General features: G+C 32.6%; 1 protein-coding gene across 1 annotated transcript in view; it reads right to left on the bottom strand.

Moving 5' to 3' along the window:
- Window positions 1-10,858, bottom strand: part of LOC144244621 (contactin-5-like) — a 250,297-nt gene extending 239,439 nt beyond the window's left edge. Inside the window, exon 1 of the mRNA XM_077780269.1 lies at window positions 10,742-10,858. Within this exon, the coding sequence (XP_077636395.1) occupies window positions 10,742-10,796 (55 nt within the window). The 5' untranslated portion in view covers window positions 10,797-10,858. The remainder of the gene's footprint in view (window positions 1-10,741) is intronic.
- Between the last annotated feature and the right edge of the window lie 11,668 nt (window positions 10,859-22,526).

Genomic DNA, 22,526 nt, shown 5'->3' with positions numbered 1-22,526 from the left:
CGTCTGGCTAAAGGTTTATCAATTTTGTTGATCTTTTATAAGAACCAGTTCTTGGTTTCATTGATCTGTTCAATTTTTTTGTTTTGTTTGTTAGACTTAGTTTCTATTTGGTTTATTTCTGCTCTAATCTTTAGTAGTTCCTTCTTTCTGTTGTTTTGTGGATTTATTTTTTCTTCTTTTTCTAGGTTCTTAGGTAGAAGTTAAAGTTTTTTATTTGAGATATTTTCTTACTTCTTGAGGTATGCCTATATTGCTATACTTTTCCTTTTTAGAGCTGCTTTTCGGTATCCCAAGGATTTTGCACCATTTTGGTTTCATTTTCATTTGTTTTCATTTACTTTTTGATTTCTTTGATTTCTTAGTTATCCCATTCATTGTTTAGTAGTACATTATTTAACCTCTGTGTATTTGTGTTCTTTCCAGATTCGTCCTTGTGGTTGACTTCTAGTTTCACAGCATTGTGGTCAGGAAAGATACATGGTATGACTTCCACCTTTTTGAATTTTTTTAGATTTGTTTTGTGGCCTAATATTTGATCTATTCTGGAGAATGTTCCATATGAACTTAAAAAGAATGTATATTTTGCTGTTGTAGGATGGAATATTCTGACCATATTTGTTAAATCTATGTGATCCACTGTGTCATTCAAAGCCACTGTTTCCATGTTGATTTTCTGTTTGGAAGATTTACCCATTGATGTAAGTGCAGTTTTAAAGCCCCTTACTATTGTATTACTACTGATTAGTTCCTTTATGTTTGTTATTAACTGTTTTATGTATTTGGCTGCTCAATGTTGGGTGCATAAATATTACAATTATTATATCTTCTTGTTGGATAGCCTCTTTTATTATTATATAGTGCCTGTCTTATTTTTTGTTACAGTCTTTGTTTCAAAGTCTAGATGGTTTGATATAAGCACTGCTACCCTGGCTTTCTTTAGCCCTGTAATCTCCATCCCTATTACAAAACATCTTTGACAAATTACTTATGCCATGCCCACTTAGAACTTTTTAGCCACAGCTATATCTTTTTGGAGGACACATAGAATTATAAATGAACCAAATATTCCATCTTGGGTTCTACTGAATCCCTTAAAACAAACCATCAAACAAACAAACAAAAAATCAACCCATTCCTTCAGGAATATGGATCTAGGGGCCAGATTGAAATAATTCTTGCTCAGGCTAGTCATTAAACAAAAATAGCTCCAGGCCAGCATAGGCATTATCAGCTAGTGCATTTTTTGAATTATTACAGAAGAGCAAGTAGAGAAACATAAGGTGCTCTCTTAGAGACCTTTAGAAAGTCTTGAAATACAATCTGCCAGACGTACATGCTGAGTGAAAATGTGTGATATGTTTCCTCAGATACCTGATCAAAGACACTAGTGATTCAAAGATTTTACTTTTTTTTTGCTTTTTTTTTCACATCATTTCTTTCTTCTCTCTCTTTTTCTCTTTATTTTTCATTTTTAATGGTTACTTACACAATATCCTGAACTAACCTAATTGCTACTTCTTTAATCCAGAACTTTAGCAGGTGAAAAAAAAATCCTCAGTTTAGCTCATGAAATTAAAAGATATTTCAATCATCTGGTTAGAAAATCCAAAATTAGTCATCCTTTAGGGATGTTTTCTGACCAGAAATTGCTATAATCAGAAACACAGAATATGCCTCTCTTCACAGAATAACGTAATCAAACAGATTAAGTAAATATTTCCTTTTATTTATTTAAAAATAGATATCTATCAGGGTGCCTGGATAGCTCAGTTGGTTTGGTGTCCAACTTTGGATCAGGTCATAATTTCATGGTTCATGAGTTTGAGCCCCACATGAGGCTGTGTGCTGACAGCTCAGAGCCTAGAACCTGCTTCAGTCTCTGTGTGTCCCCCTCTCTCCATGCCCCTTCCCCACTCATGTTCTGTCTCTCAAAATGAAAAAAAAACTTAAAAAAAAAATAGATATCTATCCTTATAGAAACTATTATCTTAGGTCTTGTATAAAAAACATCAAATAAAGCACACATTGCCTCTGTTTTTATAGAGCAGATAGTCTCGTATTTTTTATGTAAGCATATAAAAATTATAACTGCAAAATATGCAAGTACTAAAAAGTAAAGATCCGGGCACGTCAGTGGCTCAGTTGGTTAAGCATCTGGCTTCGGTTCAGGTCATGATCTCACGGTTCATGGGTTTGAGCCCCGCATCGGGCTCTGTGCTGACAGCCAGCTCAGAGCCTGGAGCCTGCTTCAGATTCTGTATCTCCCTCTCTCTCTGACCCTTCCTTGCTCATGCTGCCCCTCTCTCTCTCAGAAATAAATAAAACATTTTTTAAAAATTTAAAAAGGAAAGATCATCAATTAAGATCATATTTATCCGTGATCTGGGCCATCTGGATGATTCCACCACAGTGTAAATCCACAGGGAGGGTAAGGTCATGCTGTAAACATTGACACCAGTATAAACACATCATAAGATAACTAAGTTCCCTGGAAAATTTCTGTCTTAAAGCTGCAATGAGAATCGAATGGAAAGCATTTTTTTAATGCTAGAAAAAAATACTGTGGTTGACACCTGTGTCAAATAAAAATCACCAAATATAGAAATAGACAGTTTCAAGAATTATGTAGTTGACTTCATTGATTTTTAGCAAAGTGACATTTTTTGAAGAGCTAAAATAAACTTAACCCTTTTGTACTGTCACAAAATAGGATTTCTTTTACACATGATATTTTAAGTATTTGGGTCTGATAAACCTATAAATTTTATTTAAATTCAAGGAGAACAGGGGCACATGGTGGCTCAGTAGGTTAGACATCCAACTTTGGCTCAGGTCATGATCTCACGGTCTGTGTGTTCGAGCCTGCATCAGTGTCTGTGCTGACAGGTCAGAGTCTGGAATCCACTCCGGATTCTGTCTCTCTCTGTCTCTCTGTCTCTCTGTCTCTCTCTCTCTCTGTCTTTGTCTCTGTCTCTGTCTCTCTCTCTCTCTCATTTCTCTCCTGCTTGTGTCCTCTCTGTCTACCTAAAATAAATAAACATTAAACATTTTAAAATAAATAAATAAATAAATAAATTCAAGACCAGGATTTTCCCCTCTATATTTCTCTGCATGTCAGCTGTGGCCAGCTTGTTTGGGTTCTCAAGAATGTAACTGTGTCTACATTTTATAGGCAGAATAGAGCTCTAATGAATTGATGAGATGTAGAAAAAGTAGCTGTTTGCTTGCTGACAAATGATTCAAATTACTACATAGGGGCAGCTACTCAGAAGCTTATGCTAAGCAATAAAACAATCTTCACCATAAACACACATATTTTGCTGTTTTATTACTATAAACAGAAATTTAGGGGTGCCTGGGTGGTTCAGTCGGTTAAGCATCCAACTTCGGCTCAGGTCATGATCTCATGGTTAGTGGGTTCCAGCCCCACGTCGGCCTCTGTGCTGACAGTCAGCTCAGAGCCTGGAGCCTGTTTCAGACTCTGTGTCTCCCTCTCTCTCTGACCCTCCCCTGCTCACACGGCCTCTCTCTCTCTCAGAAATTAAAAAAAATCATTAAAAATTAAAAAAAATAAATTTATCCTTGCTTAACAAATGATATTGTAAACATGTGTTCAGAAATTCTTGTGGACACTTGACACAGTATGAATTTTATGAGCATTATCTTATAACAACAGAAAGAACTAATGTGCATGATTAATTTTTTTATAAGGAAGGATTTATCATTTTTGGAAATAATCATTTCAGTGAGTCAGTCCAGTTGAAGAAGCATGAGATAACTTTCATGGCACTTTCTAGATTACAAAACATTTGATATATTTTGCTTATTCCTTAGCCAACAATCAAGTGGAAAATATTTTAAACATTTTTAATGTAAGAGAAACATTTGGCTAACCTAATAAAGTAGATAACTTTCTCTTTACTTTTCAAAACACTAAGAAAACATATTTACTTTCATTTCTCTGAGATGTTGAAGCTGGCTCTCCTCAAGTGATGGTTTCCTTTTTATATCATTCTAGGATTTGCTGACAAGTATGGTTACCTTTAATATTTTCTTTGCCTTTAAGATAAAAATAAATAAAACTAAATTCATGTACACTCCTCCGTCTACCCCCACCTCCACTGACAAGAAGAAATTAAATTGTCTTCTGATTAATTACATGTCTAATATCACCAGTGCACAGCTGATAAAAGTCAACTTGTTTTTTTGCACTGAGGTAGCCTCTATTATCATCATGACTTCCTGGGGGACCAATACAATGTGCACATATATAATTTCAAAGTAATCACAGGGGAGCCATAATCCATTTCTCTCTCAACTGCAGCAGGCCAGTCAGACTTAATATTATCAGGGCTTGTTTTCTGTAGCATTTCTCTCTTCATTTTCTTTATAGTTCTTAGGAAGCACTAGCTGTCAGTGACAAAGTTCTGTGCTATTTACCCTACTGCCGCCAAGAAGAAGGAGAATATTTGTATAAGCTTATCAATGACAGACATTCTCTGTTCAGTAGTATATCATCTTCTTGGCAGAAGGAACAAACTGTCACCTGTCCAATAAAATGAATTTAACTCAATGAAGGAGAATGAGGTGAAAGTGGAGGGAAAAAAAGTAGTGGCTTTTTTTTTTTTTTTTGGTTTTTTTTTTTTTTTTTTTTGGTTATTTTTTAAAGCAGTACAGCTTACATCAGAAGCATCTGAAAGTAATTCAGGAGAAAGTAACTAGATGTACTTAGGTAGGAAGAAAGGCCATGTAACTATGAGATTGGGATTCCCTCTCTCTCTTTCTCTCTCTCTCTCCCTTTCCATCTTTCTCTCTCTCTCAAAATAAATAAACTTTCAAAAAAATGCTTAGCTAATGAAGTTAGATCACGATGCTCTCACAGTCACTGTGTCTGAAATAAAGATACAAAGAAACCTTTCATCTTCTTTATTGTTAACTAAAACAAAATTATTACTTGCATATACAATACTTATAAATATAAATATAAGTAAATATGTAGTAGAGCTCAAAAATGCACATGGATATTCTTATTACTGTATGCACACTTTATTTAAACCACTTTGTTGAGGTATGATTGATATACAATAGGCTGTACATATTTAACATATACAACTTGATGAGTTTGGAATAAGTATACATCTGTGAAAATATCACCATAATCTATGNTTCCATGCCCTTTAATATTATTATTAATTATTATTATTATTATATTATTATTATTATTTTATGTTGTGGTAAGAATACTAAAATAAGATTTACCCTCTTGGCAAAATTTTAAGTATGTGTCTTATATAAAGAACCTATAAATAATCTAAATTAGTCAAACTCACAAATGGAGAGAGTAGAATGGTGGGTGCCAAGGAGCTAGAAGGAGGAAGGATCAAGAAAGGTATTATTCAAGGAGTACAATGTTTCAATTATGCAAAATGTATAGGAGGTCTACTCTGTAGCATACTGTCTATAGTTAATAATACCACCTTACATATCTTTACACTGTGCTTTTGCAAACTAATGTCTTCAAGAGATGGAATCTACTTTTCTTCCCCTTAAATCTTGTCTTGGCCTATGTGTTTTGCCATGGTGAATGAGACATTAGATATTAGCAAAATGACACAGAGGCTTGAAAAGTATTTACAAATTGGGGTTTATCTCTTCTCTTGCTTCACCTAGCTGAGCAACCGTGTTTAACCACTTGGGCTAGACTACTGGAAAAACAGATACATGATCAATCCATTCCCATTGCCTTTGCTAGTAGGAGACAATTACCACCAGTATGAGGCTAAATGCATTATCCAAGCCTATTCTTTGAAACTTCACAGGGATTGCAAAGATCAGCTGAACCTGCTCAAACCAGAAGAACCACCAGCCTCACAGTCAGAATTGTGAGAAATAATTTTTTTTTTTTGCTTTTATTTACTACTATATTTGAGGATGGTTTGCTATGCAGCAACAACTAGAATTGTATGGTGCAATATACAAGTAACATATATATTATGTATTCTGTTAATCGAATTTCTTTCAACAGTAGTTTCTCCATGCTTAAAACACATCCACAAATGTACAGATACATACACTTTTGAATTTCTATCTTCCTTTTTCTTTTCTTCAGCTCAACTTCTCAGGAAAGAAAATTTACAGTAATTGTCTAATTTTCCTACTCCCCTAACCATTTCACCACTCACTGTCATAAGATTGATGTTTCCACTACTTTTTATGTAAAGTAAATGTGTAAGATTCTTTCAGTGTTTTATATAATGTTGTTTTTCTATTACAGGATCCTATCCAGAGCCACGCATTACATTGAATTTTGACAGTAACTTCAATAGTCCTAGTTTTTGATGACCTTCAAATTTTTGAGGAGTACTGGCCAAGCATTTCATAGAATGTCTCTCATTTGAGATTTGTCTCATATTTTTCTTATGATTAGACTGGGAATATAGGTTTAGTGAGGAAAATCACAGAGGTTAGGTGTCATTTTTATCACATCATATCAAGCATAAATGCTATCTCTGCTGATGTTGACTTTAATCATCACTGGGTTGAAGAAGGTTTATCAGTTTCCTTCACTTTATTTTATCCCCACTTTCCACTCTGTACTCTTTGCAAACAAGTCACTGTGGACAGCCCACATTTAAAAGAGGGAGGAGCTACATTCCACTTCTTTGAGAAAAAAAATTTATAAATTATTTGATGTTCGTCTACATGTGGAATTTGTCTATTCTTTTGATTAATTAATTTGTTTAATTACTTATATCAATACGGACTTTTCAGTAATTATTTTATTCTTTGGGTTATTCATGCTTCTTTATATTCTTGCTCAAATTTTTTCCAGTTTAGGCCATTGGGAACTCTTTCAGTTGGTTCCCATTGTTCTTTTGACATGCCTTCCTCTTTGTGTTCATTTTTTGTTTGTTTGTTTGCTGCTTTGTTTGTTTTAGCTCTCCCTTACTTTCTGGCACTACAGGATACTCTAAGCTTGTCAAGTACATTTCCTTCCCCAGTCCTAGAGTTAGTCCTTCTAAAAATCACACTGATCCCTTCAGTAGGAGAAGAGCATTAGAAACAAAGATCTCGATACTTTGTGTGTTGGTTTCTACTGTGGTACTTTGCTTTTAGGCCTTCTCAGATGACAGAATGGCATGTGTGTATACCTAACCATGTATATATACATATTCATAAATACTTTTTATATGTAACCATCTATATCTACATTAAGCTAAACATGGTTCAAACTGAAGTCTTCAATTCTAATACACTGCCATGTAAGTCATACCATTCTTCTCTTGGTTATCTGCAACCTCTCACTCCAACAGTGAGGAGTCTGGCTCCCAACATCCACCTTCCAATGACTTAATTGCTCAATTCCATGTATAGCATTCTTAGAGTTGCTAATAATGATATCATAAACTGCAGTATATTACCAAAATAGAGGTTTTTTGTTTTGTTTTGTTTTGTTTTTGCTTTAGTCTTGAAGATTCATTTCCATAGTTACTTAGGTCAGTACCTTTGTCCCCCACTTCCCTAAGTGAAGTTACTTCATACATTTGTAGCATATTTAGATTGTTGGTCACATTCTGCCTTTCATCCTGGATCCTCTAACTTCTTAAATTATTTTTAAAATTTTGTATACATTAATGTTTATTTTGTGCTATAAAGTTCTATTGGTTTGATAAATATATGATAGTTCTCCACTGTTACAATATCATATAGAATAGTTTCATCACTCTAAAAAAAAATCTTATGCTTCATTCACACTTTAAATCATCCCTCTGTCCCAACGCCTGGCAATCGGTAATTTGTACAATCTCCATAATTTTCCCTTACTAAAAAGGTCTTATACATGGAATAATGCAATATCTAGCCTCTTCAGACTGGCTTCTTTCAGTTAGCAATATGTATATAAGCTTCATCCCACTGGGCCATGTGTTTGCATGGCTTGATCATTTCTTTTTATTATGAATAGTACTACATTATATGAAATTTACAGTTTGTTTATCCATTCACTTACTGAAGGGCCTCTTGGTTGTTTTCTATTTCTGATTATTATTAATGAGACTCCTGTAAACTTTTTTTGTGTGGGTATTTTGCACAAGCATACATTTTAAAATCAGTTCAAGACTTGCCTAGGAGTCCAATTGCTTGATTATATGGTAAGGCTATTTGGATTTATAAACACAGCCACAATGTCTTCCAAGGTAGTTGGACCATTTTGGTTTTCAACCAGCAATGAATAAACATTCCTATTTCCTGTATCTCCACCAGTATTTGATAGTGCTTTATTTTTTGTGTCTACCTGGATCTTAATGATTTTGTTATGTGTGGTGGTATCTCACTGTTGTTTTAATGATCAATCCTTTTTAAAGGTAAGACTATAGATCCCTATACAAGCTATCAATTTCTATTGCTTTTAATAGCCAGTTTTTAAACACAGGGTTGTATAAGAGTTCTATATCTCTTAGTGAAACATACCCAAGATAATCGATACGTTTAAAAATGAATAAGTGAAACAAAGAGAGAATACAATCTTGGACTTCTCTTATTTCTTTCATCAGTTTTGCTGGCTCATATACAGCTACAATATAAAATGTGATCATTACTCATAGCTTAATTACCTTCATTTTCTATAATAATCAAGTTACCATGCCAAGTAGACTTTTTAATATGATACTCATAAACAAATAAAAATGATATCCAGAAAAAACTAAAGAATAAAACACCAAATAATAAAATAGTGAATTAAATATTGAATGTATTACATAGTACTAAAAGCACAATAATAATTTTTTAAAATAAGAAGGTAAAAGTGAGAGAAAGTTTTTGAATGTAATTATCATTGATAACTGATCCTTTCAAGTATTTAATCAACTATTAAACAGATCTTTGCAGTATAGAAGAAATTAATCTGTTTTTAAAAATAATACACATGGATGTTTTACATTAAATGCAGATAATTAAAAACTAAATCTCATGTAAAAGTGATAAATTCCTTTTGCTTTCAACTTTTTTTTTGGCATTGTCTATAACATCTGAATAGTAGTTTACCTCCCAGACTCATCTTTGTTACTCATATTTTCCAATGTTTTATTCTACACTATGGGAAAAGCAACACCTTAATTACCTTATAAGCTGGAAACATAGCAATTGTGGACCCATGTCAGACTGAGTATTTTCATGTTTCCACAACCAGAGTAGAATACATCATTTGAAGTTATTGTTTATTTGGGAAGATTATATCATGTCAGTACAAGAAAATAAAACTTTGGAGTGCTATTATAAACTACCATTCTCCCTCCACCCATCATCATTGTCAAATTAATAAATAAAAACACTAGACTCCAGTTAAATTTAAATTTTGTATAAAATAAAATATTGCATAGAGCATACTAGAACTAAAACTGTTTATTTAAAATTCAGTCTTAACTGTGCATCCTTTCTTTCATCTTGCAAGCCTACATCTATTCCCTTCAGTTAGTTAGTTCAAGAGGAGGTGACATTGACACAATAAAAGAGACAGAAACTTAGATCAGCAAGGAAGATGCTAATACTGCACACAAAGTACCTGAAAATGCCTAAAATAGAACAAAATATTTGAAAACTCTTTTTCTTCTTAAAATAATAATATTGATGAAACTGGGTTTTCATTGAACTCTTAATGATTCTTTCTCATATTTTCACAGATGTCTCTACCACCATTTTACAGAGGCTTCATCTTATCTTTTCTGTCTCTTCTTAAATCTCTTTTTTCTATAAGCAGTAGTGCTAAACACATAATAATAATAAGCAATTGCTTTCTTGTTTTTGCAGTTAATTACTATTATTCCAACAAAAAAGAGGCTTTTATATATCTTCCCAAAACATTCAGATACATTTAAACATAGAACAGGCATTTATAACTGAAATTAAAAAATTATCTTTGCGTACAAAAATATCCCTTTGAATTTCAAAGTTTTTGAGCATAAACTAAGTTGAGGATTACCTCTTTGGTTTTAAAAGAGGATTCATCCATTATACGTAGTTGAAGTTATACTGTTAGCACTTAAGAACACAACATAGCCACCGAGTTCAACTGAATCAAGCTATAAATGTTACATGTATAAACATTTAAATCATCACTATAATTTAATTTCTAAACATTCTTAAATTAAAACCAAAACTGTGACATATTAATTTTAAGCAGTATAATACTATTACTCCAAAGAATATAAACTACTCTTGCAAAATAAAAGATATCACTTTAAATCTAAGATATAGAACAATATGATTGATTAAAACAAAGTTAGAGATTCTGAGATACCCAAAAAAAATTTAGTGTGTTAGAGCTGCCTTTAAATGATTGTGTGTGTGTGAGTATCATAAATCCAGGATGATTCTGTCTTTATATGATGAAACTTAACATTATAAAAAGATACTTTTACAATTACTTTCTATAAATTATATATATATATATACATATATATATAATCAAATCTTCTAAAAGCTAATAATGGTTTAGATTGTAAGTGAAAGACAATAGGTGGGATGGCTACTAATTTTATTAAAATTATATAGTATTTTTCTAAGTACCTTATTATATTGAATCGTATATGACTTTTTGCAATGCTAACAAAGGTAAGAATTGTTTTTTCTTTCTTTTGTTGAAAAGCATGAATTCTGATATAAATTTAAATGAATACCTGAGGATATTTTGTAACAAAGACTTTAATATATTTTTGTTATTTGATACATACAGCAGGATTCTTACCTGAAAGATACCCAGCTACTGACAGAAACAGAATTAGTTTCCAAGAGGAAGCCATCCTTGGTTACTAGGATATCCTGTGGCCCACCCACTGTGTTTAGCAGCTGTGATGTTTCTTCATTAAAGAATGCCCTGTTGAAATAAATAACAGTTTTCAAAAATGGATAAAACAAAAAAAGTAGACAAACACAAACCTACTCAAAAATCTGAGAGTAAAATGACAAATACCTTTTATTGCAAAGGTCAGGTTAGTATATACTTGTATTGACAACAATAACAAAATTTCCATTAAGATTAATCTAATGCACAACTCAAAAATTCAGAGAAGTGATAAACTTTCCTTAACACAGTTATTTATATTAAATACTCCTTTACAGATAATAAAAACATCAGGTTCTAATGGGGATGATTTTTCCTCACAAAGAATGTATAATAGCTTTATTTATTACATTAGACAAATTATTAGAATAGAAAAATAGGATAGAAAAACCGGTCACATTAATATATATTCCTCTAGTCTAGAACATAACTAATGATCAGTTAGCCAAGTGATTTCACATTCTGCCTGTAGCTCATCTAAATCTTCACAGGAAATTTTTTCACTTAATTATTAATGTAAACTGCCTTTGTTTATACCTCCTGTGATTATCTGCACTGTGTTATAGTTCCCTCCTTTAATGAAATATTTCTCTTAGCAACTTTTACTAGCCAAAATCTAAAGGAAATTTTTTGTGTAAATATTTAACACTTTTTGTCTAATGGCATTTTGATAACAATGAAGAGTTTAACACATTAATATCATTTGGCTCCATTATTTTTCCTGAAAGATATGATAAAGATTAAAAAAAAACCCATAGAATTCTAGGATGAAACTTCCTGCAAGAACTTGACAAATATGCAGTAGAAATTCCTATAATAGACAAGTAACTTCTAAGTTTTCAGGTGTCAGTTAGTGGTGTGCTTCTTAACCCAAAGTGATGAAATTAAAATAACTGCATTGGATTAATATTTTTAAACAGCAATTTCTTCTTGGCAACTGGTTCTTTTCTAGAGACTTAAAGGTTCAGGTTATCTATGTCTTTTAGAAAACATCTTAGTTAGATAATAATTTGATATAATCTTGCCCAAACAGGGAAATCTGTTAGTGAATCTTTTACCTGATTACTGTTAGTTCCATTTCATTTGTATTTTTAAATCTAAGTTTTGGTGCTGTATTTGAATTACACGGTTAAATATCACAAGTGGAGAAGAAAGTTAATAACACTAATAGTTGATTACAGCTATCTACTTTAAAAAAGATACTTTTAATTTTATCAGAAACAAAGACAATCTGAAGCACAAAAATGAACTTATCACTAGTTTTTACATTTTAAGACACTTTTAGTATTTTTATACTGTTTTGATATAAACAGTATAAAAGGAAAGGAAGAAAATTAGCACTTGACACACAAACATTAGAGAGACTTAAAGTTGCTGGAAGTACAATTATGATTCATGAGAACTACACATTTGAATTAGTGAAATGGGCCTTTCTCAGATTGTGATTTCTGAGACATTAATATAAATTTTGTTTCAATTGTTTTGATGAGTTCTGCTCAGTCCCTATCCCCCAAAGCAGTATTTTCCCCTATTTACAGTGTCCTGTTGTGTTAAACATTCTTCATCAACAAATGTAAATGTTTTCAGAGCACTTAAATGCTGTATGCTGTGAATATCAAAGAGAAGACACACAAGGGCACACACCTGCACATATGCACACATATACATGGAAGTTAATCACAGACTATGAGGCAACTAAGCAGGATACTGTAAGTATATGATTAATATAGTGCTATCAAGGGGGGATCTGTTCACATTATTGGCAAAAGTTGGGAATACAACAGATGGCTCTTCAGTAAAATTTCAAGAAGACATTGATCTTAGACAAGTATGTTACTGTTGAGTGGGACAATGCAGGGAGAGTAACAATGGGCACATGAATAAATAAATTAGTATCAGAGAGTGATCCAAACTACGATATAATTAACACATCAAGGCACAACGAGAGGTTAGAAGGGGCTACTTCAGTTGGGGTTCACAGAACCAATTTCTGATAAGATGACATTTAGGAGGAGTACTCATGTTTTCAACATGCCATTATGGAACAATCTGTATATTATATGTATTCCATACATATATGTATGTGTATATATATGCATTCCAGGCACACTTTTTCACTTCCCAAAAATAGTATACTGGATTTTACTACTAAAAGAAACCATTTCATGTTAAAATCTCTTCAAATAAAAAATAGCCTCTGTGTGTGCACGTGTCTGTGTTCATTTTCAAGCAATAGTGCATGTTTAATGAGGGTAACACAAAAAAATCATAGATCTTTAAAAGTCATTCTTTAAGACATCTAAAGACATTTTTTGCTTCCCTTTTTTATTCTCTCTCTCTTAATTTTTTCTCAAATAAAAAGTAAAAGAAATCATCTTTAGTTTCTGAAATATGTAACCTTTTTAAAAATGGAAACAAAGTAAATATCCTAACAGTGTCTTTGATGATATAGGTACCAAGAAAATAGTTTTTTACTTTTCTTTATTGTTTTTATTTTAATTCCACTAGAGTTAACATACAGTGTTACATTAGTTTTAGGTGTACAATGTAGTGTTCAACAATTCTGTACATTACTCAGTGCTAACCACGATAAATGTACTATTTAATCCTTATCACCTATTTCATGCATCCATCCTTACCTCTTCTCTAGTACCCATCAGTTTGTTCTCTATAGTTAAGAGTCTGTTTATTGGTTTTTCTCTCTTTCTTCCTTTGTTCATTTGTTTCTTATATTCCACATATGAGCGAAATATGGTATTTGTCTTTTCTAGACTGACTTATTTCACCTAGCACTATATTCTCTAGCTCAATTCATGTTGTTGAAAATGGCAAGATTATATCTTTTGTATGACTGAATGATAGCACATTGTATATTAGTAACATTTTTTCTTTCTCCATTCATATATTTATAGATACTTGGGCTGATTCCATAATTTGGCTATTATAAGTACTACTGTGATAAACATGATGGTGCATGCATCCTTACCAATTAGTGTTTTGTACTCTATGGGTAAATAATGAGTACTGTGATTACTGGATCATATGGTGGTTCTATTTTTAAGTTTTTAAGGAACCTCCATACTGTCTTCCACAGTGCCTGCACCAGTTTGCATTCCCACCAACAGTGCAAGAGGGTTCCTTTTCCGTAGGTTCTTGACAAGACTTGCTGTTTCTTGTGTTGTTGATTTTAGCCCTTCTGACAGGTGTACGGTGATATCTCATTGTAGTTTTCATTTGGATTTCTTTGATGATGTTTGTTGTTGAGCATCTTTTCATGTGTCTGTTGGCCATCTGTGTCTTCTTTGGAGTAATATCTATTCATGTTTTCAGACCATTTTTAATTGGGTTATTTGCTTTTTGTGTGTTGAGTTGTGTAAGTTCTTTATATATTTTGTTTTTGTTTAAACATTTATTTATTTTTGAGAGAAAGAGACAGAACATGAGCAGGGGAGGGGCAGAGAGAGGGAGACACAGAATCTGAAGCAGACAACAGGGTCTGAGTTGTCAGCACAGAGCCCAACGTAGGGACTGAACTCACAAACTGTGAGATCATGACCTCAGCCAAAGTCGGACACTTAGCTGACTAAGCCACCCAGGCGCCCCTATATATTTTGGATACTAACCATTGATCAGATATGTCATTTGAAAATATCTTCTCCATTCTATTACCTTTTATTTTTATAAAGTTTTTATACGCCTTTCTTGAAAACACAATTATTTTCATGACTTTAATAGAAATGCTTGTGTCAGAATAATAAAATAGTACAAATCTATATTATTTTTGAATTCCAGTATATTAAGTCCCTATTATATGCCAGATTAAGTTATACTCAGTTAATAAATTTTATTAAAGAACATCAGGATGTATTTTTAGAAATACCTTAATGGAGACTGGCAGCTGTACAATAAACTGTTGTTCATCAAAATATTTGAAAAGTCATAAATACTAATTGGAAAACTACTAATTGGATGCATTTTTTAAACTCTCACATTTTAAATAAACTTATTTCAATGTGTAGAATATTATGATCACTGTAAATGATAATAATAATTAATAATAGTCACTGTTATCACCTGTGATAGTCAAAGAAAAATATGGGAAATGACATCATATTAGTTAGCAAATTTTTACTTGAGTATTGTATATATTTGCAAGTAAAGCAAAATAAGTAGATCTTTGTATTAAGTTATAAATTATAAATCATAAATACATGCACAGTTGATTGCGTAGATAATTACTTAAAAGCATCACATCTTAAGTTGAATTTTAAATAAAAATGCTAACATATGTTGTGGGGTGCCTAGGTAGCTCAGTCGGTTAAGCATCTGACCAGCTCAGGTCATGATCTCATGGTTCCATGAGTTTGAGACCTGTGTTGGGCTCTCTGCTGACAGCTCAGAGCCTGAAGCCTGCTTTGGATTCTGTCTCTCTCTCTCTGGCTCTCTTTCTCTCTCTGACCCACCCCTGCTTGCAGTCTGTCTCTCTCAAAAATAAAATTAAAACATTAAAAATATTTTTTTAAAAATGCTAACATTTGTTGCATAAAATTGATTAAGGGATAATATGCTGGCATTGGAATAGAAGTTGCTTTTTTTTTTTTTAAAGATGCTTATGTTAAAATACTTTTTTTTTTTTTTTACTGGTATTTATAGGTGAATGTATATATAGAGAGATTTCTATTATTGCCTGTTGATCTCTCTTTCCACTTCTCTAGAAATGGTTTCCTATAGTTTGATCCCTTACAGGCTATTTTAAAACATAATTATATTTTAAAACATATATCAAGCTATATCATTTCCCTATTTTACTGGTTTATTCTTAAAATCTAAATTCTTTTTATAGTCTGCAAAATGATATATAGTTTAGTCCCTACCTAACTTTCTGACTTCATGTTCCAGCACCCTAAATTCTATTCCCACCACACTGATTTTCTTGCTGTTCTCAGATATGCCAAGCACTCATTGTTTCCTTTGCCAGGACTCCTCCATCATCAGCTCTTCCCAGAGGAGATAACATTAAATCATTGAAGACTCTGCTCTATAGGCTTTTCTTAATTTTTTTCTTTAAATAAGAAGCCCCTTCCCACTCCACTTTCTATTAGTCCTGTCACTAGTTTTCCATACATGCCTTATTTTTCTTCTTAGCATTTATCAATGCTTGAGGTTATGCTATTTACTTATTTTATTTTTAACTATCTTTTTCTCCTATTGGGTTGTGATGTCCATAAAAGCAATAATATTTGTCTTGTGCATCTTTGTATACTCATCATCTAGAACAGAACGGATTTGGTTTTAGTAGCTATATACAATTACTATTTTTGAATAGTAATTATTGAATGAATTGGAATCTCTGGTAAATACATTATTTGGCACAAAGTAATATAAGAAGAAATTAATGATGGCAGCCACTACCATTTATAAAATTCTATCTGCTTGGCATTATGCTATGCACCCTACCTCTACAACCTCTATAAATTAATTTGACACCTTTTATTGATGAAGATAACTTGCCCAAGATCACACAGCTGGTAAATATCATAACTAGGGTAAAAATAATGTCGACCATTAAACTACATCATCTCTTACAAAACTTCATAGCACTCTCTACAAAAATTTCTAGAAGCCCTCTTATTGATTGATTGACATAACTGGGACTAGTACTAAGTTAATTTAAAACAATAATTAAAAAATTATTATACAGACATACCTAAGATATTATAATTTAACTAATATGATCCGACTTTCTATATTTTTTTGGCCAATCTTAATATATAGGAAGGAATTTTTTTTCTGATTATCAGTATTCTAATGTAAAAAAAAATCTTTTATCTCAACATAATGAGTTTTTATACCTAAGTCCTGCCTGTAATACATCATATATAATTTTTAATTTCTTCAAAGTGGCATAAGGTAATGGCATCTTTGAAGATTTTTATTATTTTTATACAGTTGCCTCATATACATCTACTTTTATAACATTTCCTAAGTCCCTTACTTTATTGTTTGTTCAAGACTATTAGCTTTTGTGGTTTTAAAAAATCTTCTGTTTTGTTTTCATAGAACCAAATGCACTCATATGTCATTAACCTGTATAATGTTTCATAGAACCAAGTACACTCATATGTCATTAACCTGCGTAATGTTTATTTGAATTACCTAATTACATCAATAAGTGCAACCTCCATAAGCAGACTGTATAAACACAACCAAATATTGTTAAGCATGCAACTTACAGAGTGGCAGTAGGTAAACTAGAAATGAGCCTACTTAACCATCGACACCTAAGTTATTCTGAATTATTTTTATTTATGGACACAATAAAAGGTGTTACTTGGCAAATTAGTACATCAGAGTAAAAGTTTTTCTATTCTAATTAGCATGTGACAAGACTACAATATGAGGGATCTGGGTGTACATTTTGGTAGAAGAAGAAAAATAATCATATATACATTTTTCTGTATACCTTATTCTCCATATCAAATATGACTTTTTGCTAAAAATTGAGCTAGTGACACTTTTGCTTGGAACATATTTTTTAAATGCTGAGCAAGGACAGGACAAAACTCATTGGAAAAAAAATAAGAATCTTTTATGGGGAATTATATTTTAGATGTCCTTGAAGTTGCATCTGGACAAAACAACAGATAATAAGATGCAACAGAAGATCTAGCAGAAAAAAGTAAGTAAAAAAGAAAAGTATGTGTGTTTGTCTTGTCAGGTTTGCTATCATATATCCCTTGAGGACCAAGCAGCAATGCCGGGAAGAGAGACTTGTTGCTCTCAAACACAGAGTGAGTTATGATATTGTGAGTCACAAGAAAATAAATTACACTTTTGTTTCCTGGACAAAGGACTATGGGTTGTAGATAGAAGATGGAGTTCATAGTGTTTACATTAATTTGGAAGTATGATTTTCTATAGTGTGTAGTTAAACATGGTTCTAGTCTATTTTTCTCATCCTTTTAAATCGAAAAACTTCTTTTGACTTCAGTAGAAACTGCCTCATGAAAAGGGAAGCAGGAAAGATTTAAGAAGGAGCATTACTAGTCATTTGAGACTTCAAGCCAAACTTGTAACTTTATTTAAAACAGAAGAGTAGGGGAAAATGCAGCTCAAGATTATTTAATAATACAGAGTATACTTAATGGAGATGGGAGCCAGAATAGGGAAAAAAACAAAGACAACTCTAAGAAACTGGTGCCAGAAATATTCCATGAATCTCATGACCTGGTAACTGGTATAAGGAAAGGGTGAAGACAGAACCATAACTTATTGCACCAGACATTAGCTTTCATGCAACTTCTTATAGGACTTGTGTTGGGATCTTGAATACCATTATATGGCCAGGTTACAGAAGATTTAGAAATATAAATAATTTAGAAACTAGACACCATGATATAGTTTCCTTCTTAACAAAATACAAAGTATAAAATACTTTTAAATGCCTCCATGAATTAATTCAGAAGGAAAAACTTACTAAATAATGAAGAAATGAAGCTAACTTTCATTTTTGCATCATTTATCAAATCTCAGTGAACTTTATGTTAGTGTTCCTGGCTTCTCTGAAAGTATGAGGTCCAAAAATCAAAGCCTAGAGCCCACAATTGTGGGTATTCAAATAGGAAACTCCATATATATAGAATCCCAATGGGTTTCAAAATCATAGGGTGAACTAGAAACACCCTTCCAGAGAGGTACTCCACCAACAGAATAGTAAAAGAAAAATTTCATTCTCAAACTATGAGACTATACAGAAAGAAAAAGGAAAATCTCATAGTCAATATTTACAATATATACAGGAAAACAAATCACTATGAGTGACAGTCAACAGAAATAATAACAGTAAGAATCAGACTTGCAACGACTTTAGATATTTGCCTTTTCAAGAACAGATTATAAAACAAATATATATGATTGGTTTTAATCATAAAAGTATAGCATTTTGAAAAAGAAGAAAATAGATTAAAATTTTTTTAACGTTTTATTTATTTCTGAGAGAGAGAAAGAGAGAGAGAGAGACATGGAGAGAGAGAGACAGTGTGAGCCGGGGAGGGTCAGAGAGAGAGGGAGATACAGAATCTGAAACAAGCTCCAGGCCCCAAGCTGTCAGCACACAGCCTGATGGGGGGCTCGAACCCACGAATCACTAGATCATGACCTGAGCCAAAGCCAAGCACTCAACCAATGGAGCTACCCAGGCACCCCAAGAAAATAGATTTTTTAAAAATGTCTAGAATGCAGCCCAGAAATGCAAATTGATAGAAAATGTGAAAGGAAGGCAAACAAAATAAAGGACATAGTAAGAATATCTTACATATGTAATCATATTTTCAGAAAGAGAAAGAAAACGTGATAAAGCAATATTTGAAGAGAGAGAAAGTTGCTAAAATGTTCCAGAACTGATTAAATTCACCAATTGTAACTTTCAGAAAGATCAGGAAAAATTAAGATGAATAAACAACTGATAAAGTCATAATGAAAATGCTGACCATCAAAGACAACATCCAGAGAGAAAAGGAGGCATTCATTAATTGTACAAGTAGGAAAATCAGACTCTCAGTGACTTAATAATAGCAGTAACTGGATCCCAAAATATTGGAATAATGAGCTGATAAAAAAATTACTGTCAATAATATATAATTCTAATCCTTGTGAAAATTTCTTTAAGGGAGAAGAGTTAAATAAAGCTCTTTCCACTTATTCAAAAACTGAGAGGTTAATTATATCTTAATAAAGCTGGGAAAAAACTAAGTTTGTCAAAACTAAATCTTTACTAAGAAAAATACTATAAAAATGATATTCATAAGATAAAAGAAAAGAATAATTGCAGAGAGATTTCTGAAATAACAAAGAAGGAACATAACAAAAGCTAAATCATAATGTTTAATATATGCCAGGAATTGTTTCCTTGGAAACCCATTTGGCACATAGAACTCTGTGAGATAAAACTAGTATTCTCCTTTCAAAGATGAGAAATCTGAGGTATAGAGAGGTTAAGTAAATTTTCTAAGATTGAACAGCTATTGAGTTAACTTGAGGTTTATATCTAGACAGTCTGGGTGCAGAGACAATGACTTTTTTTTTAATGTTTTCTTTTTATTTTTGAGAGACAGAGACAGAGTGTGAGCAGGCGGGGGTCGGGGGGGGGGCAGAGAGAGAAGGAGACCATGAATTTGAAGGAGGCTCCAGGTTCAGACCTGTCAGCACAGAGCCTGCCTGACTGAACTCCAGATCACAAACTGAGAGATAATGACCTGAGCCAAAGTCCAATGCTTAACTGACCCAGCACCCCAGGCAGAGACCATGAAAAAATAATAAACAAAAATAAAGTATGGGGGCAAATTTGAGAAAAGATTGTTTTAATGGATGTTAGTAATGAGTTTTTGGTTATCACACCTAAAGTATAAACAACAAAATAAAAAATAAACAAGTTAGACTACATCAAACTAAAAAGCTCTGAATAGGAAACCATCAACAAAGTGAAAACACAACCTACAATATGGGGGAAAATAGTTGTGAACCATATACCTGATAAGTGGTTAATATCCAAATATATATAGAATTCACACAACTCAATAGCAAAAACACAAATGGGCAGAGATCTGAATAGACATTTTTCCAAAGAAGATATATGAAAGATCAACAGCTACATGAAAAGATGCTCAGCATTCACTTGTCATTGAGGAAATGAAAATTAAAACTACAGTAGGATATCATCTTACACCTGTTATAATGGCCATCATCAAAAAGACAAGAAAGATCCAATTCTGACATGGATGTGAAGAAAAAAGAATCTTTGCTCTCTCTTGGTGGGACTGTAAATTAATATAGTCACTATGAAAAATAGTGGGCACCTTTCAAAAAAATAAAGATATAACTATCGTATGAGGCAGAAATTTCACTTCTGGGAATATATACGAGAGAAACAAAAACACTAACACTATCTGCACCCTCGTATTGATAGCAGCATTAATTTAAAATAACCAACACAGAGAAACAATCTAAGTGTCCATCAATAGATGAATAGAAGGAAATGTGATATATATACACAATGAAATGCCATTTATCCATAAAAATGATGAACCTTGAAGGCATTAATGCTAAGTGAAATAAGTCGGAAAAAAGCAAATACTGTATAACCTCATGTACGGAATCCTAAAAAAAAAAAACAAAAAAACAACCCAAAAGAACAAACAAATAACAAACAAACAAAAAAAAACTCATAGAAAAAGAGATCACCCTTGTGGTTACCACAGGCAGAGGATGGGGGAAGGAGAAATTAGAGGAAGATGGTCAAAAGTACAAACTTCCAGGGGCGCCTCGGTGGCTCAGTCGGTTGGGCGTCCAACTTCGGCTCAGGTCATGATCTCACAGTTCGTGGGTTCGAGCCCCGCGTCGGGCTCTGTGCTGACAGCTAGCCCAGAGCCTGGAGTCTGTTTCAGATTCTGCGTCTCCCTCTCTCTCTGACCCTCCCCTGCTCACGCTGTCTCTCTCTTTCTCTCAGAAATAAAACGCTAAAATTAAAAAAAAAAAAAGTACAAACTTCTAGTTATATGATAAGTAACTACTAGGGGTCTATGTATATCATGGTTACTATAGTTAACACTGCTGTATGGTATATAGGAAAGTGAAGAGAGTTTATCTGAGAATTCTCTTCAAAAGGAAAATTGTTTTTTCTTTCTTTTATTTTTAGCTTAACATATTGTGGTAATTATTTCACAATATCTTCAATTCAAACCATTATGATATAACTTATACAGTGGAATATATCAATTATTTCTCACTAAAACTAGAAGAAAAAGTTGGTAATAAAAAAGAAAAGATTATATTAATAAAACTACAATAGTCATATCTTGAATGGTAAAAGTGAAGCTAATATAAAATGAAAATAATTGAAACTAGTAGCATATAAATAAGGAAAGTGACTGAAATTAAATAGCTTAATAGATCTTATATATTCAGAAAGAAAGGTATTACATTTAGATTTTATAAAATATCTATGTTTTCCTAGGTTAACTCATGAACAAATAGAAATTTGTTGGAAAACAAATGTATTCATCATAAATATTTATCACCTCCCACTTATTGGTGATGAAATGATATACTTAAAACTGCATTACACAAAATATAGCACATACCGAACTTTCCACATGTCCTATAAAACAGAAACCTAAATTTTTAATCTGACTTTACAGACTCACCAGATTTTGACTGAAACTATGCATGTTGTCACAGCTACCACTCCACTTCAAATAGTTTGGAGCCCAGACACATGAAATACCAAACCTAACATGCAAGTCTACTTCATGTTGTATATCTTCTAAGAAATGCTCACACTCCCTCCCATCAGAATAAAATTCCTTATTTGAAAATACCTACTTGTGAAAGAAATAAAACAAATTATTATTTGCCTGATTAAAGGCAAATGCAAAACCTTAATTCAAGAATGGATTTGGAATATCCAGGCTGCAAGAATGCCAGCATGGCTGCAAGCTAATGCCCAGGAGGGAGAAATAGGAAATCTAGACTGTGAATTACAAATATTTAGATTTCAAATGTTCAGTTGTAAATGGGATTGTTTTCTTAATTTCTCTTTGAATTGCTTCATTATTCATGAATAGAAATGCAATGGATTTCTGTACATTGATTTTGTATCCTGCGACATCATGGAATTCATTGATCAGTTCTA

The sequence above is a fragment of the Crocuta crocuta genome, unplaced genomic scaffold, assembly GCF_008692635.1.
Source record: "Crocuta crocuta isolate KB4526 unplaced genomic scaffold, BGI_CrCroc_1.0 scaffold418, whole genome shotgun sequence".
Taxonomy (NCBI): domain Eukaryota; kingdom Metazoa; phylum Chordata; class Mammalia; order Carnivora; family Hyaenidae; genus Crocuta; species Crocuta crocuta.
This window is presented reverse-complemented; position numbering and strand designations above follow the sequence as displayed.